The following is a 19983-nucleotide window of genomic DNA, read 5'->3' on the forward strand; positions in this document are numbered from 1 at the left end:
AACTCATTCATCTGGTAGGTCTCAGGCCTTGTAGATTTATTAAAATAGTTTGGATTAGGGAGTTAATTATGGGGAAGTGAAGCAACACTCTGCAACCCAAAGTTCAGTTTCTGAGATAAATGTTTGACTTTATCCCAACTTCTGTTTAAGTGAGTGGGCTTAGAGGTACCATCTCCTTTGATATAATTTAACATCTTACAGAACACAAACATAAAAAGTAGTTTTTAGATAGGAAAAAAACCCCTGGAATCTCAGTATTGGGTGGGTGAGTAAAAGACTTGAAAACAAACTTACCCTCTGTGAAGTGAGTTGCTGTTTCCAGCCTGATAGCTTAGGATGGCTAGGTTGCATGGATTACATATAGCCTCCTCTAGACTCCTTGGAAATTTTTTTTTTTCATTCATCTTTCAAGCTTGGCTTTGGGTCTATGTGTGTTTCTTCTCAGGAATGTTCTGGTTGGTGTTTGTACTTCAAACTTCCCTCTCTGCTCTGCCTGGCACTGCTGATAGTTTTCCGAGCTAAGCATGTTCAATTAGGGAAGAAGAAATCTCTTGTTAAGTTTCACACTGGTCCACAACAATCTCTTTAGGGCAAGGTAAATAGGCAGTTTCAGAAACCTTCACAGGTTTCCTACAGAAAATGTGTTGAAGTAGGAGAATAAAGTCTTCCAAACTGTGTGTCCCAAAGTTGGGATGTGAGGCCTGTGACAGATGATATAAATGATTTATTCTGCCTTTACTGAAGATGATGAGGCTGGACATGGAGAAGCCAGACTGCCCGTCTGCCTTGTCCTGAGTGAGATATTTTGCACCATTCTGAAACCTTTCAGAGTTCCTGAGCCTGGAGAGCTTTGCATGGTTCTGTTGATTTTCAGAGTACAAATAGCCGAATGTCCCAGTGAAGTTTGTCTGCTGTTCCTGGAATGAAAATGGAGGGAAGTGTTTGGGATAAAGATTGGAAAAAAATGCAGAGAACAAGGGGAGAGAGATTGCCAAGCCTTTATTTTGCTTTCATAGGTTCCTGTACTCTGCTCTTCCTGGGATTCAGTGTTTGAACATTTTAGTCTAGTATGGACATTGAAAGAAACACTTTCTGTATGTCCTCAGAACTGAAAGAAGTGCTATGTCATCAAACACTTATCTTTGCATTGAATCCAGCTTATAAGTCTTTTCCCTCAAAAATACCTGACAGCTTTATGAAATGAAAACCAAAGTAGAATTCACAATTGTTTCTCAGAAAATTAAAAGGATACACTTCACCCTGGGTAGAACTCACTTTCATTTGCTAGAGCTGGGTACTACAGCACATTTACAGTGCTCTTGAGACAGACTCATGAAAGTCTGACATTTTGGCTTTTCAAGAGGGGTGAAGCTGAATAAATTGACTGACACTCACTTTATCTAAAAAAGCACATCTGATCCAGTGTCTTGGAAAACAACACAGTAGAGTTATTAGGCTCACTGAGAAGAGAACAAAGCTGAAAACAAATAGGAAAATACAACAACATTAACAAAAAAAGACAAATTAGTCTCAACTCCCAGCTTCAATTTAAATGCTCCAAGGATAAGACGAAACTGCAAATTCTACTTTTGCAAGCAAAGTTCTAGGCACTTCTGTGTTCTTTATATTCAATCTATGAATTTCATGATTGGGAGTCATGATGGGAAACTAAAAGGAATCTTTTTGACTGTATGCTGTTTGGTTGTAATTTTTCAGGTCCTTCTGAAAGTGTTTTTAATTGGTCTTGTAAATCTGTGAGCAAAATCAAGTGTATGGTCTGACCATAGTTGTTATTTTGCCAGTTTTGGGTCTCAAAATATGTGTGGTAGATGGCTGTGCATACACACTCCTCTCCTGATGCCATGTTTGTTATTGAAATTAAGGAAATCATAATAGCTCTTAAAAGAGGTTTGAATCTTCCTAGGATTTTCAGGGTTGCTAATTAAAGCCTTTATTCTTTGTTTAGTCCTGCTTATAAATATTGAATCGTTGAAATCAGTAGTTTTATATTTAAAGATTGGAATCTCTTTGCCTCTGGAAGCATAATTTTAGTTTAAAATGCAATAGTAATAGATAGTTCACGACCTTAATATGCCTTGGAATATATTAGGCATAGGTTTTGATTCTTAACCTGTGTAAGAAAGTGGTCTTTTTAGGGAGATCTGATAATATTCAGTTACTTGTTTTAGATGTCTGTGGACTGTATTTCAATAACCACCATACAACAATGTGGTTAAGTATATCATAGCATCATATAGCATCTCTTCCTTTCTGTAGTCAGGTGTCATCTGAAGGACTACTTCAGCACGTTGCTAAATTGTTCATTTTTTATTTTGAAGGTTTTCATCCTAAAATAAAATTCAGTGGCTTTTCAAGACACTTTTTCCTTTGATTTGCTTTTGTTATGCAATAGAAAAGAAAAAAACCTAGCCTTTGTCTGATCTTGGGTATCAAAGATAGGCTGTTTGAGAATGAAAGTTGATGTTTCAAAATTACTAAAAGGCCGAAAGAGAGCTAATTTGAACTCTTAACTTTCTCAGAAATAATGACCTGAAAAAGTCTGCTTCACAGAAATATTGAAATGTTCAATGTACTGTTCTCCTACAGCAATGAAGAGTTTAATAATTTTTCAAATACTTCAAGGCACTGGAAAGATTGATTTTTCTGCATTCAAGGTGCTCATGAAGTACTAAATTATACTAGAATCTTTTAAATGAAATTACACTTTAGCAGAATTATGTTTTAGCATTTCATTCTGTTCAATAACTTTTGAGGATGTTAAGTCTTGTAAGGTCTGCCCACTTGTATAAAACCCTTCTGGAGATGAATTGTCAAACCTCAGGCAACTCTTGAATGAGGAAAAGAAATTATATAAACCTTACCTATGTTGGTGGTTTTTCTTGCCTAATTTATAGATCAGACTAAACTTTAAAGTCGGTGCTATAATAATGTCAAATGTAATTTGTTATATCATAAGGATTGTGTTTTCCTATGGTGCTGAGCCAGTACTTGTTCTTAAATATTAAAAAGGAAACAAAAAATTTGCTTGCTTGCAGAAACGTCATTGCAGTTTTGTCATTTGGCTGCTGAGTAATCACTTTGTTGAAATATTGAATATTTCCAAATTAATTCCTTTAAATTCTGAGTTGGTGGTGATACTTGTGTTTTTGTTTTCAATCAGATAAACTTGTACTTGAAAATGGAGAAAAAGCCTAATAAGAAGGAGGAACTGACACTAGTGAACAATGTTTTAAAGCTTGCTACTAAGTTATTGAAGGTAAGAATTAAAATAGTATTCCCATATTATAAAAAAGAAGTAGAATAGGTTGGTTAAAGAGTCACTTGTGTGACTTCTGCAGGCAGTAGGGTGTTTTTTTGGTTTAAATTTGCCCCGTGCCGCTTTCACAGTGATGCTGCTTGTTCATACACTGCAGTCTGTTATGTTGCAGATTGTGGATTGCAAATTACTATTACATGCAATAAGTTTTTATTCTTTAGCTGTATATTAGCAGTGTGAGAGAAAGTACTTCAGGGTGGACAGGATGATGAATGCTTGAGAAATAAATGATGCAATTTTATTGTCTGTTTTGAGTGTCAATATAGTGGTGATTTAAGACCTTGTGGCCTCACTCTACCACACACTGAACTCTGGTCCCTTAGCCTGTTGATTTCCATGTGCCAGGGAGCAACCCTTAAAATGAAGCTAAACCTTGGTTTAATATGGCCAGCCAGAAGCTGAAATCAGAGGATTTCTTCTAGTTAGATGAGTAATTCCCCCCACCAGCACACCTTGAGCAAGGTGTGTGCTGGTCCCCTCCTCTAAAATGATGCACAGCACTTTCCATGAGAGGACTGATGGAGTCAGCGAGGACTCAGTGCTGACAAAGCAACAACTTGAGAGTTGTGTTGCAGCAATAAGGAGAGCCAAAGTCAGGGACTATCTCCTGGTGTAGGAGTAAGGGACTGCAGGGCTTTTACGATCTGGTTGTGGAGCAAACGAAAGGAAGTATGCTCAGTGCATCAGGTGGTCAAAGGATACTGTGGATGCAGAAAGGTTCTCTGGATTCAAGGAGAAACTGGATGAGTAGAACAGACAAAGGCCAACAGGTTCATGCTATCATCTCATGAGCTGAAGTGTTTGTGTGCCGTGAGAATGTGGGTGGGTTGGATGGTGATCAACTCTTGGTCGAAGTTGCTTCCATTTTTTCGTGCTCTTTTCAGTGTTTCAAAAAAAGTGTTTGTGTTTTACTCTTGCCAGAAGCGTATCAACTCACAGCTTTTTCCAGTGGGGGACTTGGCTTTTGTGGCACAAATCCCAGACTCGGGCCATCACTTAGTTACTGTAAAAACGTAGTGAAAAGTGAGATTTCCAAGCCACCTACTATGAGCTTAAAATAAATTCTTGGTAGTTAGTGATCAGCACAATTACATACTTCATGTCCAGTAGCTAAATGGGCTCAGGGTTTTTAAAATTTGATTTTGATCTTTAAACTTTTATAAAGACTAGATTCTGTTGAATATTCTTATTGTTTTCTTATTCACAAAATTGATAAGATGAATCCAAAATCTAAAAATTTTTTCCTTAAAGAATTTCTCTGCTGTCCTTCTTAGAATCATGTCTTTTGTATCTTTTGTATTTGCAGCTGAGTTTTATACCACATTACATCTAAATGAAAAGGTTGTTCGTTCTTATTTCACCTTTTTGAAAGAAGAGTCATAGCTTTGAAATTCTTCTTTTTTAAGAAAGAGTTTATAAGGCCTTTTTCAAGGCCCAGGATGTAATACAGGAGAGGGATGAAGATGAATTTAAAGCTAGAAAATATGAATGACCAAAGCAGTGATAGTTGGTAGACTTTATATAATCCACTCTTATATTTTAAAACTCATTTTTCCTTCCTTTATTTGATGTATTTCTCGGCCAGAAAAGTTTGGGTGACTATATCCACACACAATTAATTGAAAATTGGTGAAATAGCATCTTTGTTGAAGTTTTATTACAGATTAATTTGGGCTAATTTTTTGTTCCTTCCAATAAAAAAAACGTAAAGTATTGGCAGTCCAATGATTATTAGGTTTTTTTTTCCTTTATCATCCTTTTCTGGCTGTATTGATCAGTAGTTAGTCTCAAAATTAATGGAAAAGGAAGAAAATTGCAATAGGAAAGACATTTTTGTTAATTTTCATAGTTGTGAGGTAGTCTTCTGTCATTATGAAAAATCTTCCTTTTCTTATTTTTTGTGGTTCTGCTGCTTGTCAGTTCTTTTAACACTGAAGGTGATTTCTGGAAAATTATAAGGAATTCTAAGATGGTGGCACCTAGCTCTTTATTTTCTTGGCTTCATGAGCAGATTGGTAGATGCTGTACATGGGTAGCCTCCAATTTTTTGAACGGTTATTAAGACAACAGCAGTCAAGTCAGTTAATGTGATGGATATTTTCCTGCACGTTGTGTTTTATATGCAGAATAATAGGAGAGTGTTTTACTTCACTGGGTCTTGAAGACTTCATAAAGTGTCTAATATTGCACAATACATATGTGAACAAAACCCCCTTTGTGTAATTTTTGTTTTTTAACAATGCTGTTGTTTTGCATTATTAGGAACTGGACAGTCCCTTTAGGTTATATGGGCTTACAATGAATCCACTGCTTTATAACATCACCCAAGTTGTCATCCTGTCAGCTGTTTCTGGTGTCATCAGTGACTTGCTTGGATTTAATCTGAAGGTAAATATTTGAGAAGCATCCTTTTTTTCACTATGTTCTTGTAGATGGAACACATATTGTAGCATAGGTAATTCTGAACCAGGCTAACTAGAAGATCTATTGTTTGAAAACTTACTAAATTATTAAATTAAAGCTATATCAGAAGAATAATGTATTTGTCAGACCAGCCCTTTAAACTTTTTTTTTTTTCATTTTGTGGCTTGGTAACTTCATTTAGGACACTTAATTACAAGAATTCTTGACACAAATACAGAGACACTTATAAATACAAAACCTTCCTTAACTTTTCTTCATATCCCAGATTTGATTTCTCTCTCTAATTCCTCACTGTTGACTCTGTAGCTCTTAAAGGGAGGCAGACACAGCAGGCTATCCGTCTTGCACAAGCATCTTGCACAAGCTTGTAGTTGTCACAAAGCCCTTTACTGGCCATCAAGTTTGCTTACATCTACTGTCTTTTTCTTGTTTAGAAGTAAATGAATGTAAAATGTATTTTGTGTGTCATTAGAATATGCAGCAAGTGCAGTAAGAAAAAAAGATGTGGTGGTATTGCAGTTCTGGTAAACAGAAACAGTTTGAGAAATAAATTGATGTACTGCTCTAATTTTTCCAGCTCTGGAAGATCAAATCTTGACAGTATAGAAAGATGATGAGATAACAGAACACAGTGTTATAGAAAAGCTCATTGATGGACAAAACTGCCTCACAGCAGCCACCGAATCTGTATCTCAGACGCTACAACCTCTTCAAGGAAGTCATTTGGAAAACCGAAGTGTTTACATCTGTCTTGTGCAATCTTTATATTTATTTCATCTTCTCACTGGTTTAATGTTCGTTCTAGTTGACATTTATGTTTTATTTTCAAATTACTTGCTTAGTTTTGGAAAGGGTCAGATTTAGGAAGGGTCAAAAACTGTGTGTCTGAGAGTTTGAAATCCTGAAAATTGGTTACACTAAATTGCGCTTTCTGTTAAAGCTGAAGCCAATGCTGAACATTTTTAGTTACCAGTAACACTATATGGAAGTCATTTGATTTTTGATAGTGTGGTAAAATTGCTTAGAATATTTCATTTGCACCAGTCATTTATGAGGACAATGTCAATAGATGTTTGGTTGCAATAGAAAAGTGAGACATGTTCAAAAAATAAAGTACTGACTATACAGTATGACAGGTAGCAAAAATGTTTTATACTGCTATTAGAAACAAGTGGGTATTTCTAGTATTTTGAGTAATTCCAGGATCTAAACTCATATAGGCTGCAGTTTAAATATCCTGGGATATTAAAAAGGTATTATATAAGAAGTCAACAAGTGTTCTTTGATAACACACTTATTAGAGCAATAATTGTAAATTTATTACTATGCTGTATGATATTTTGATAAAAATTAAATATTGTATTTATTTGAAATACTAGGCTGTTCTGTGCAGCTCTGACTGTGCATGTGCACTTTTTATTGTTACTTTTAATGAAAAACTTTATACATATAAATGTATATTAATTGGGATATATTATGGTGAACTATGGAGGAGTATGTATTATATGTTGAAGTTGAATATTTAAACAAGCAAGTTATTTACTGGTGAAAGGAATGCTTTGAATGAGTGAGCAAATGATAGATACTCTCCTCTTGTACGCTATAGTATATGCCATTCGTACCACACTGAAGTTTAAGAACAATTAAACACAGAGAGCAAGTTGCTCTGGTGAGCAGCAGAGCTCACAAAGCCTGGTATTTGGCAGGTTTGTGTCTTGAAATAACTCCCATTCCTCCCCAGCAGGTGTCATTCCCTTGTGCTTTCTGCTGGGGTTTCCAACACCTCTCCCTCTGCCTGCTATCCCTGCCTCCCACAGGGACCAGTCATATTGACTCGTGGTTCTTCAGTGTGACAAAAATAATGTATCCATCCCTGTGGAATTAAGCAGCTTGGAACAAACTTCCCTTCTACAAATTATTTTGGGAGGATTATTACCACCAGGCACAAGTATTCTTACATTTTATGTTTCTAAAATACTGGCTTCATACTGAAAAATTGCAAGAGTCTGGACATTGCACTATGTTTGCTAATCTTCAGAATCTTGAAAGATTGGAAGTATTGAATCTTAAACTTATGTGGTATAAAAATATTTTTATATATAAAGCAACACAAACAAGCATTTTGTATTTTATTTGCCTCTGTACTAATGTTTAATAATGACCAAAGTGCATTCTGGTTTTTGGAAGAATGTATTACTGGAGCTTTAAGAACATACTATATTTAGTTTCTCATGTGAAAACTTCAGCTGCCTCTGATCTGTTTCTCCTTTCTCTGTTGTTTGTCGTTGGGATTGTTTTTAAAAATTAAATACATTTTATACACAGTTTTTTCCAAATTACGGTACAGACCTACACAGAACTTAATTTTGCACAAAATATACTTTAAAAAAAAAAAAAAAAGAACAGCAGGAGTTCTATGGGTAATAAAAGATAAGGCTGTTGATTTTACAGCCTGTCATTATTACAAAACCATTCTTTACTCTAGAGTGGAATTATTTTTAGAAATGTGAAATAGTGAATATATGGCTTTCATTACTTTTAAAAAAAAAGGAGAGAGAAAACACTGCAGTTTGGGTTGAAGGTGTAAAATTAGTTTAACCATGTATACCTCAGCAACTAGCACTGTGCTGGATTGTTGCACTAACAAACGGCGGCTTGGGGAAAGTAAAACATTTGTGAAATGAAATTAAAAATAATAAAAACCTTTATTTGCTACCCTTAGGTACATTCATTATGTTAAAAATGAGAGAGGTTTATTCTCCATTCCTCAATGTGGAAAGTCCAGTATAAGAATAGAGGCAAGTAGAAATATGGCAGTTCTTGCGTGTTAACTGTTATTTTTTGCCCCGTGTTTTGTAACTGAAAGTGTGATCAGGCTTGGAATAAAGCTTTCTATGGTTGATGGTAAAAAAGAAAAAAAAATGCAGTGAGCTGTATCTTTTAGTATGTCCAGCATATTTCTGTGTCTGCCTGTTTTGATTTAAATCCATATTATTTAAATTAAAGCACGTTTGGGAAAGAAACCTGCGCACGGAATGCAAATGATATAGAATATCATGTAGAACAACCTAAGTTGAAGTACAGGTGAAACACAGATACTTTAATAATTTGATTAGTTCTTCATGTCATCTTCTAGGAATGGGACATTTAAAACACCTTGGGTAGCTACCAAGTTTAGTAACTCCCAAAAACTTCTCTGTATTGCAAGCGTGTTTCATTCCAGGTAATGTTTAAGGATATTACTGGTTCAGATTTCACAGGTTCATCTTTGGCATCCAGCAACAAACAGTAGAGAGAATTATCTTTTTTACAGATGGTGGTAGTGGGCTGCTGCTGTTGTCTTTACTGGATACTTCAAACCCCAAGGCATCCAACTTGTCTGTTGGAGGGAAAAGGAGGAAAAAGGTTGTTGGTGTTGCAGGTCTACCCACTGCTGCCTCCTTAGGTAGGCTTTTGTTATGCATTTCTCGGTAGTGAATTTCCCTCAGTAGGAATGTAAGAGAAGGTTTTGAAGGAGGAATGCACGATTCTTTGTTCTCAGTCCATAAAGCAATCTCATTTTTACTGCATGACTGCACAAAATATATCTGTATTGGTGCAGGAGGTGGGGAAGAAAATCTTTTAGTAATAAATAGCAGCTGACAAAGTCATCGTTTCCAGTGGGGAAAGCTGTCATCTCTTCCAATTTAGTTCTTGCAAGACAGAAGAGGAAATAATTTTGAGAAGGTGCCCGTGTTGTTTGTTTTGTTAAAAAAACCCCACAAGAGTCTTCACTCATACTGTGGCTTTCCTCTTGAATACTGCCTTTGTACCTTGTCAGTCTTGGGGAAAGTAGTAAGTCTCTGCTGGGTTGTTCGGATCCTGCTTTGCTGACACTGCCATTTCCTGAAAGTCACCATCATCTTGTCATTGGTGATGGATAGAGCCTGCACATGTCCTTTGAAGTCCCTTTATGGAGGGTGTTCAGACAGGAGGTGATCTTGGCAATTGTGCTGTGCCTTGGGGAGTGTCTGGCTGCAAAACACCTGGAGATACCTGCGTTGCCAATGTTCCTGACTGGGTTGATAGAGGTGTTTGTGGTCATGCCTGTCAGCTCTGCTCATTTTATCTGCTCCTTTTGCCTGTTGCCTTCCTGGCTGAGCAGATAGACCCTGCTGGTGACAGCAACCAAACAGCTGTCTTGGGAAGGGGGAAATGTCCAAGGTTGCCATGGACAGTATGTGAAAGGGATAACTCAGGAAAGAAAGGGAATGTGATACCTCTGATAACTGGAACTGATGACCCACTTCGGGTGACAGTTCTACTGTCATTGGATATCAGCATTAATAAATATTACCCCTGAGCCCAGCGTTGCCTTGGGGGTTGGTGGAGATAAGATTTCCTTCTTGCTGTCTCAAGCAGTTAGTCACTGCTCGAGTCTGGCATGTCATGTTCGTTCTCTGATGCACAGGCAGCCTTGAGAATGGCTTTCATATGAAGCCTTTTCAATAGGAAAGGGACACCAAGATCTTCCCCATAGTGTGCTGCTACTTCTCCTGATTAGGACTGGACAGGACAGAGCTTGTAATGGACAGTTTAGGGACAATAACAGAAAACTACAGAAATCAGAGGAGGCTGCAGCTGCGAGTCTTCTCCCTTGTGACTTAGTCTTGCTGTGGATGGTCATAGTGCAGGCCGAAGGCTTTGTCAACCCATGGCTGTAGATCACTGCAGCTTGCCCAAATCATCTTGGGAAGGCTAAAGCACGTGGAGAAATTTGTTCTAAATGTAGAAAATCCCCATGTCCTGCAACCAGTCTCAAAGCTGATCAGCTACTGCCACCAGGTGTCTGTCTTCTTTGGTCATTTTGCTCTTCAAATGCTACACCCCATTTTTGTAGTTTAATTTGCATGGGCAACTACAGAAGCCTTGAGGATGCTGTGGAGTTTTGCTCAGTATCGGGTGTTTGGTACAGGGGAGGTTCATGTGAAGGAGAATTTGCCAGCCTGCTGTACCAGGAGTTGGATGTGCTTCTCCAGCCTGAGAGCAGTGCCTTGCAGCAGGCTCTGCTTGGGACTGGTGTTGGAGCACATAGCTACTGCCACAGCAGCCAGGAAGCACTCTTGGGCAGCAGGGCAGCACTTCAGCTGGTGTTCTGTCAGGTTTAAGGCAGGTTGGGCTTGCTGGCAACAAGGTGTCAGCAGATCTTGTTCTAGTGCTGTCATGCCAAAGACATACTGGAATTTTATCTATAAGCAGGTATGTAAACCTTGGATTTTAATTGGATGTTAATGTAAAAGCTCAGACCAGATTGTAAGTCCCATCTTGGTTTCATCAGGGAAAGTTTGCAGTGTGGCAATAGGAATAAATGGGAAAGAGCAAAGAAACCCATTTGATTGATGACATCTGCATTGTCTGTCAGGATGCCATTTGAGAACTTCCCCCAGCCACCTGTGGTCCATGTAGGTCCTTATGGAATGTCTATATTATGCAAGTGTAAAATATGTGTAGAGCATTACTTCAGATTCATTAGTTTAGATTAAGCATTGGAGAGTCAATATGGACCTCAATATGTTACAAATAAATTTCCCAAAGTGTTACTAAAGAAGATAAAATCTTTTTTAGAAGCTTTTATTTTTACCCATTTCTTCCCTATTTCTTCCCACTCTTTAGTCATTTTACACTTGAGGTGACACTTCGCCATCTTTAGACAAACTTTCAGAAATCTGAAGTTGCTGCAGATTTGGTTTTGTGATAAAAAGTCAGTTCTCTGGGCTGTAAGCAATCCCATGTCTCCTGCTATCAGTGATGGAATTCTCTGGAGAGAGAAGTGAAGAGAGATTTCCTTTCTGGCTGTTCAGAGATGAAGCTACAACATTCAGTATGGACAGAAGCACCTCTGATAAAATAAACAGCACTGATGGCTGGTCATACTCAATTTTTCCAGTACAAGCTTGTATAAGTTCATGGTCTGGGGTAGGAAATAAGGTCATGCTGCAGAAAGATTTGTCTATTTTATTTCTTTTTTCTTCCTACATTTGATTAATCATTTCAAGGAAAGGAAAGCACATACACTTTAGGAACAAGTTTGCAAAAATATTCAATGTCTTACTAATTTAATTTATTACTTAAGTCTTTATGTTTAAGAATGACAATACTTTAGGCATGCTTACATTCTTAAACACCCACTAACTTTTCACTTCTAACCCTCATAAGCAGTGCCTGCTTCTTGACCATATCTTACTGGTAATGAAATTTGTCAGGAATTAGCTGGCTGCCTTCTGCCCATATCACAATCCAATCCCAAGTCTCTGGGCTCGTGATTATGAATCAATTGAAATCTTTTGCTTTTGCTCTGTCTCATGCATGTAAATAAATGGGAAGTGAATTACTTGACTAATTGAGAACTGTGGTTAAACAAATGGAACCTGAGTGGAAGTTGGCACTAAACCAGTGAGTTTTGGTGAAACAGTTGTTTGGAGCGCTCAATTATTTCATTAAACCATTTCTACAATTGCTGATTGGGGTCAAAGACAACCAGCCTAGGGATAAAGGTTTGACCTTGATGAAAAGTCTCCAACAGCTCTGCATGCACTGCTTGTTGTACCTAGGGCTGTGATCTTCCGCTTTGTGTTGGGTTCTTTGGCCTGAGATGTCTGAATTTTAGATGCCAAATTGACCCAGGGTTTCCTTGGCAGTCATTAAAAAGTCCCATTTACCTTTAGAGGGGAATTCATTCAGTTGATCTTTGACCCTCATTTTAGTGATCCTCTGGGTTATTTCTCCCTTGAGTGTAAAAGGAAAAGTGTGTGGGTAATTTAGAGTCAGATGCAAAACTTTCAGCCACTTAAATTAGGGGCGATAACACTGTTCTGTTCTGCAGTGAAACTTTTAACAGTGTTTGCAGCTCTGTAATTTGTTCGGCTGCCATTGGAAAGGAAGACATTTGTTTTCTTCTTTTCTTTTTAAATTTTATTAGTTTTCTCTTGGAAAAGATTTCCAAATTTGAATTCTGTAGTCTTTCACCAGCACTCAGATCTCTCCCTGTGCTGTGGTACGGGAGCTGGTGAGCTGCCCACATCTGTATAGCTGCAGCTCGACAGCCTGCAGGCAGCACTGTGCAAACAGCAGCAGCACCCAAAACAGGCACAGCCTGTAGCAGGGTGACACTCAGGGGTACCTGGAGAGATCTGTGTCTTTGTTACTGAGTAATTTGAAGGATGGGTAAGATCCTTGACCCCACTCATGAGCAAATGCCGTTCCTGTTTTGGCAGAGCTGCAGGGGTCATGCTTTTTTTGTTCCTTGCCTGTTACATTAGAAATCCCTTGTGGCAATGCTGCTGCCAGGTGTAAAGGTGTGATACCACTGAGCTGTAAAACCCATCCGAAGCAGAGAACCCTCCCTGCTTGGCCAAGATCTCTGTGCAGAGCAGTCTCTGTGATGTGTGTGCTCCCAGCAGCTGGAATCAAGGGTACTGTCTGTTCAAAGTGAGTAGGGCTGACAGAGACAAGGCTTGCCATATGTCTCCTATGTTATCTTCAGGCTGTAGATTTGCAGCTGAGTCAAAGATACTCCTCAAAGGCCTTTGCTGGCTGGCCTGGAAGTATTTGCAAGGCAGATAAAAACAGTGCAAAAAGTCTCCAGCTTGCAGAGGGGAAACCGCTGTTATTTTACCCCTGTCCTTCAGCAAGGTGTTCTGGTTCCAGTCTTTTGTAAACCTGTGCTAAGTTAGACTGCTTCTAAGTGTGTTTGGTGAGTTATTTATTCATCCAGCCTATGTGGATGACAGAAATAACTTACGATGACCCTCGGAGGATGATGCTGGAGCCCTGTTTCGGTAACAGGCCACTGCCCGAGGCACTTGTGCTGTCATTGTGCAGGCAAACACAGCAGGAAGAGCAAAGCACCGTATTTAACCTGCATTTATCATCTCTCCTTTGTGCATCACCTTCTGAAGCAATAGCTCTTGATAGCAGATAACTTGCTCTGAATATAATGAGGTGAGTCTATCTCTAGTGTTATGAATGTGAATATTACCATGGGACAAAGGCTCTGGTCAGTCTTTTGACTGTCCAGGGGTCTGACTCTTCACAGCAATTTTTGCCTGTGCTATGACTTGTTTTCTTACCGCTTGTGAAACTGGTTGAAGAAATTCCTGCCTCTCCCAAGTGCCTCTGCACATTTCTGCTGCCATGCTGTTTGCTACTCCAACTCACTTAGGGTTTTCTTTTAACACCATTTATTTCAGTGTTGTTTCTATCCTAAACATTGGTACTGCCACAGCTGCACAAGCAATGTGCTGCAGGAAGGGGGTGGAAGTTGGATTTTTGGCTGCAGAAAGCATATTGTGTGGCTACAAACAATAGAGATCACTGGCATCAACCTTGGAATAAATAGGAGCCATTGAATTTATTGAAATGGAATTAATTCTCATTGTGTATAGAGGGGAATTAATACAGTGAATGCAAATAATGTAGATGGCCAACAATTTTAGCCTTGGGGTGACATAATGCTGCAGTTAGGGACTGCCATTATTTCTTATTCTTCTTTCCCACACACATGTGCACATTGTGAATTCCAGTTGCACCACAAATCCTGGCTTTCTAGATAAAAATAAAAAATTAGAAATTCAAAGTATGCAAAAGAGTAATTGTAAAAGAATTGTTATAACTTGGAGGAAACAACAGATGTTTCACTTGTTGCTGGAATTCTCGGAAGGAGAAGTAATTATCCAAGCATATCGAGTACATGCTAATCAGAAGCATTTTTCTCTATGCAGCAGCATAATGGTATTCCTGGAAATGTTCTTTGTGTTGGCTTAGTAATGCACAGCCAAGCAATGCACCACTAGGACTAGTGTAGCAGCTTTTGCCACTACCTTTATATTTTGTTTCTTTCCAATTCTCTCAACTGGGCCACTTGAAATATAAGGCAAAATAGATTTATTAATGTTTGAAAATAACATTTAAATCCACCCATGAAGATAAGGAGGGATCTCACTGAAGATTAGGTTGGTGCCTTGTTGAAGTTACCACTGGTAATGCAGGTATAGCATCTGGAGCTCACAGGGGAATATATTGAGAACACCAATGCTCTTTCCTCCAGATTTCAACCTTTGAATCAGCTCCTTCTAACAGCAGCTGCGACTTCAAGTCATCAAGATACCAGCCCAGCTCTATAAAACTTATAGTTGTAATTGCAGTACAAGAAAATGATGTATATTAGATAGCTTGGGTAGTGGTTGTGGTATCAAACATTGAAGAACATCTGCTGACCTTGGTTGGAGATGCAGACAGGCTGGAGACGATCAAGCCAGCATCTACATCTGCCCTGTGAGGAAAGACTAACGCAGTCAGGTCTCCTCCCTGGAGCAGAGAAGGCTCAGCAATGCCTCATCATAGTATAACAGTGCTTAAGGGGCAACTGCAAAGAGAATGGAGGCTCTCTCTTCACAAGGGGCAACGGGTACAAATTGCCTATTTCAGCCACAGATTTCCTTGCATATGCAGATCTATGTTCTAAAAATGCAAAGGCTTTCTTTGTATCAGAACACAAAACCAAAAGACAAAACCCAACAAGCAAGACAGCAAGACTGTTAATTCCCTGCAATGCTCCTTCTTAAATGCAGTTATTATTTAAGAAAACATTTCCAGAGCCTTTGCGATAGAGTTGTGAAGATCAGCCCTGACAGCATGCTCCTCTGACTGGGGCAGGCACAGAATTATCAGCTGTGAGCACCGTTTCTTCTTATAATTCTTCTAAGACTACTCCTATTTTTATTATTTCTGTGCTTACTAATGCACTTTGTTTAATACCAGCAGCAGGATTAGCTGGTTTTTAATTGATGTGGCAGAAGGAAGGAATCTTAGTATGGAAATCAGGTTGCAAATTTTTATTTGAAGGTAAATTGAAGTCCTGCCTTTTCGGCTTAAGATGTCAGATTTAAGCAGGAGTAAATTACTGTTTGACTGTTTAAATTGACTGTTTGACTACAAGCAAACACTGGTAGTGTCCTAAAACTATGATCTGCAAATAGTTATAACCAACATCAATATAATTGAACTCAAAAGACCAGAGATATCCTATGTGCAAGTGTCCACAACCTGACTGAAACCTGAGGTTTAACCACCATTCAGGTGAGTGGTGGATCAGCAACACGTAACACTGGTAAGTACATGAGGTTGTACAGGCTGTTTAGATGCTCCATTCAATAATAAGAGATTTTTTCAATATGTTTAGAAATTTTGCACACTCTCCTCTGAATTAGCCATCATTAGCTTAGAGTTTCTTTAATAATTGCAGGAGATGTTGGTTCTGTGATGGAGTGGTGTCCTGTTCATGTGTGATGTGGTTGAGAGGAGCAGACAAATGATGGCTGAGACATGGAGAAGGAGAGCAGTGTGTGCATGGGGGTAGAAGAAAGACTTAGGACAAGACAAAGAATCACCAGCTGGGATCTTGAGGAGAACACATTTTCTCTACAGAAAAGTTCATTAGTTCAAGGCTGAGTGCGTGGAATGTTGATGTTTAGGATAATGATAGAAATTGGAAGTAAGGTTTCACAAAAGCACGGTTTTGCCCATGTAACCTCTTCATGGTGTCAGGAGGCCAAGGGGTCGGAGAGAGAAGATGTCAAGATGAATGGAGCACATATGGTTTCCTTCAAGTCCTGGTGCCCAGGATTTCTTCCTGTGCTTCAGAGGGGGTGGGAGGAGATGGAGATTGTCCCTGGATCTTTTCTCCATACAAGATTAAGGAGCTACAGTGCACTCCTGGACCTGGATGGTTTGGAATCATAGAATATCTCAAGTTGGAAGGGACCCCATAAGGATCACCAAGTCCAATTCCCTGCTCCTTGCAAGACAACCTAAAACTGAACCATATGACTAAGAGCATCATTCAGATGCTCTTTGAACTCCAGTAGGGTTGGTGGCATCACTGCTTGCTCCAGGAGCCTGTTCTAGTGATGACCAACCTCTCAGTGAAAAACCTTTTTATAATGTCTGATCCAAACTTCTCCTAATGCAGCTTTGTTCCATTGTCCTGTCACTGATTATCAGAGAAGAGATCAGCACCACTCTCCTCCCACCTTGAAGAAGTTTTAGACTGCCATGGTATCACCCATCAGCCTTCCCTTCTCTAGACTGAACAAGCCAAGTGACTTCAGCCATTCCTTGTAAATTTTGTCCTCAAGAAATTTCACCACCTTGGTCACTTTCCTTGGAACACACTCTAATAGCTCTATATCCTTCTCACACTGAGGTGCCCAAAACTGCACACAGGGCATATCAGGGTGATGTGGAGCAGGACAATCACCTCCCTTGACTGGCCAGTGATGCTGTTGATTGATGCACTCCAGAACACTGTTGGCCCTTTTGGCTGCCTGGACACACTGCTGACAATTTGCCGTCAACCCAAAGCCGCAGATCATTTCTTTGGTGCCAGGACTCTGGGAGCCAGGGCAAGCTCATGTGGCTACGAGCATGGGGAAGGAAAAGTTACCATATAGAGGGCTGGTATTTTTTTGAAAACAAGCCTGGAGCACTCCACTCCCTCGTTAATGTATCAGAGAGACGGGGTGGCATAGCTCGCTTTTTTCTATTTGCAGCATTAGCAGTAGTGCATCTCTGGGTACTTGTGCCATGTTCTAAAACATATGGCAAATTGCTTGCCCATATGGGTTTGAAGAGCAGTGTGTGTTCGGCAGTTTAAACCTCAGAACAATCAGAAGACAGGCTTTGCATTCCAAGCTGGAGAGCATGGCAATCATCTCACATTGTCTAGACTTTCCTCTCTCTGTCATTTTTACATATTTTGCAGTGATTACATTCATTTCCTCTGTCTTCCTTTCTGCCAAGATCTATCTGCAACCTAGAACTGGTTAAGATAGCTTTTCATATTCATGGTATTAGTCACTGTGAGCACATTTGGAGTGAGCACTTGTGATGCTCCCATCCATTTTCGTTATGGTAAATTAATCCTATTCTGGGAGGGTGATAGAAACTGGTAGTTTTTTTTGATTTATCTGTGCAGATCTCATAAATGAAATAAAAACCCCATAAAGCCAATGTTTTAAAATAATGATTGATCTCATTTTTCTTAGGAGATATATTATTAGACACATATAATACAGAAAATTCATTACTTTGGTTGTAAAAATGTATTAATTAGATGACTGTGTCACAACAAAAAACGAAGACAAACTTACTACAGAGTAATTTTCATTAGAAACTAGTGAAAGTGCAGTTCTTGACTTGCTGGACTTAGGGGTTAGTATTACCCTTTCCAGTTTTCTGATGTTGATGGGATTTTAAATTACTTTTGAAAAATTTGGGTAACATTGCCTATATTAGCAAGCTGTCTGTGAGCAGGTGAAGGAGAGTGCTTAGTTAATGGTGAAACCTCCTAGAATGGGAAAGGGCTGGAAGGTGGACTTTAATCTAAACCTCTGGATTCCTCATGATTCCTCAGCTAAAGGGAAGAGTATCTTACCTGAAAGCCTTGATTAAGTTGTTTTCTTTTGCCTTGGGCTGAAGCTCAAAACATTTCTCCTAATCTTCGTTTTCCAGTGTACGGAGCAAGGAAAATTTGCCTTTAGGGTTTTGCTGCCTTAGGGTTTGGGCATCAATTTATCAAGCAGACAAAATCTTTGGTATAGGCAGGAGCTTGGTGGTTGTTGGTGTTTGAGGAAGTAGTGAGCTACTGTATAGGTGCTATGGAGCTCACAGTTCAGCTGCATACGCCCCTCTCCCCAAATTTGTCATGTAAATAGCCATTTCCTTGAGCTGGAGATCTGGGAATTGATCTGGTTTTGCTGATGTAATTGATCTATGTGTTGCTGTCTGAGTAGTTGTCTTCTTTCAGCTGTCATGAAATCCTAGTCTGGTGTGAGGCTTGGGAAGCTGCTGTGGTTTGGGGCTGCTTTGGGTCACCAGATCAAGGCACCAGCCTGAGCACTGGATGGACCGACCCCCTGTGTTTCTGCAGGGCTTTGTGCTGCTCTTCTCTGCATCCCTGGTGCTGTCCCAAAGCATGAGGCACTGCCACGCATGTACCTGCTCTGCCCCAGCTGCACACATAGCTGTGTCTGTGTGTAGCTTTTTCCCACATTTCTGTCATTTCACCAAAATAGGTATGTGTAGATATTGCACACCTGTACCTACCCCCAGCCTGACCCTGGCAGAATTGCACAACAGCTGTCCCTTTACAACCACTTGTACGGACAAGACCCTTAAAGCTCTGGCTGGTGATTAAGTGATGAAGAGTAGACAAGATTTTATCTTCAGATCCCTGCCATGATTTGGACAAAATGGCTGTTCTTCTTCCTCCCCTGCAGTGCCATGGCTTTACCACAACTCAGCTCAGTGTCCCCCAGCCCAGCTGGGGTGCTGAGCTTTCCTGCTCCATCCTGCCTGCAGATGGGGACTGAAAACTGCATTTTGAAGGCACAGATGCTCTGAGTGCTGCAGCTCACTTCCAGAAGGCAATTACTCTTCTGCTGCAAGCTGGGCTCTGACTCCTCCTGAGACCAGCATTTCATGAAGGGAGAATGCAGTGTTTAAAGAGCAGCAGCCCTTCCCCCTGAGCTGCCTTTCCAGGTCCTCTGCGGAGAAACAGAAGGAACCTGGTGACCAGTGATGGATGCAATTTATTAGTGCAGACTGCTGTAAGAAATGGGCTGAAATATGTGGACTGCATACAAATATGTACACATATACATGCATTTAATATTCTTTGGTTTACATATCAAACAGAAGGTGCTGGATAAACAAAACCATGGCCAAAATGTCTTTAATGTTGGCTATTCTAGGGCACAAGGCAGCAGGGATGGGTAGCTTGGCAAGCTTGTTTTTGATTCTCTGTGAAGGGGTAATTTGGGCTGTAGATTGTAGAGGGATTCCTTATGGAACAGGGGCATATGATACCCCTGGAAAGATTGGACAACCCAGGGTTGCTGAGGAAAAGCCCCTGAACAGGCCCCTGGCTGCAGGCAGGCCTGGAAAGCACCTGGCTGCAGGCAGCCCTGAGAGTCCTTGGCAAAGTTATACACTGGTCAGCTCCCCTGCTGATTAGAGGCTGTCTAGAGGGACTGGGCGTGAATCTTTGCAAAAGTAGATATCAGCTTGCAGAGTTGAACAATAAGGGGAGAACGATGCTTAATCAAGTTGGTGTATGTGTCGTTTATCCGGCCAGCTCTCTGGACTCTGTCCCTAACAACAGATGTTCCAGCTTGCCATTGTTA

General features: G+C 39.8%; 1 protein-coding gene across 3 annotated transcripts in view; it reads left to right on the plus strand.

Moving 5' to 3' along the window:
• PHTF2 (putative homeodomain transcription factor 2) overlaps positions 1–8784 on the plus strand; it is a 62670-nt gene extending 53886 nt beyond the window's left edge. For all 3 annotated transcript variants that reach the window (XM_042018446.1, XM_042018444.1, XM_042018447.1), the window contains exons 16-18: positions 3182–3277; positions 5600–5725; positions 6339–8784. In XM_042018446.1, coding sequence (XP_041874380.1) covers positions 3182–3277; positions 5600–5725; positions 6339–6359 — 243 coding nt within the window. In that variant the 3' untranslated portion in view covers positions 6360–8784. The remainder of the gene's footprint in view (positions 1–3181; positions 3278–5599; positions 5726–6338) is intronic.
• The last annotated feature ends 11199 nt before the right edge of the window (positions 8785–19983 follow it).

Source organism: Corvus kubaryi, unplaced genomic scaffold (genome assembly GCF_017639235.1).
Source record: "Corvus kubaryi isolate FWS band 111438036 unplaced genomic scaffold, C.kubaryi_AGA036_p1.0 137, whole genome shotgun sequence".
Lineage (NCBI taxonomy): Eukaryota > Metazoa > Chordata > Aves > Passeriformes > Corvidae > Corvus > Corvus kubaryi.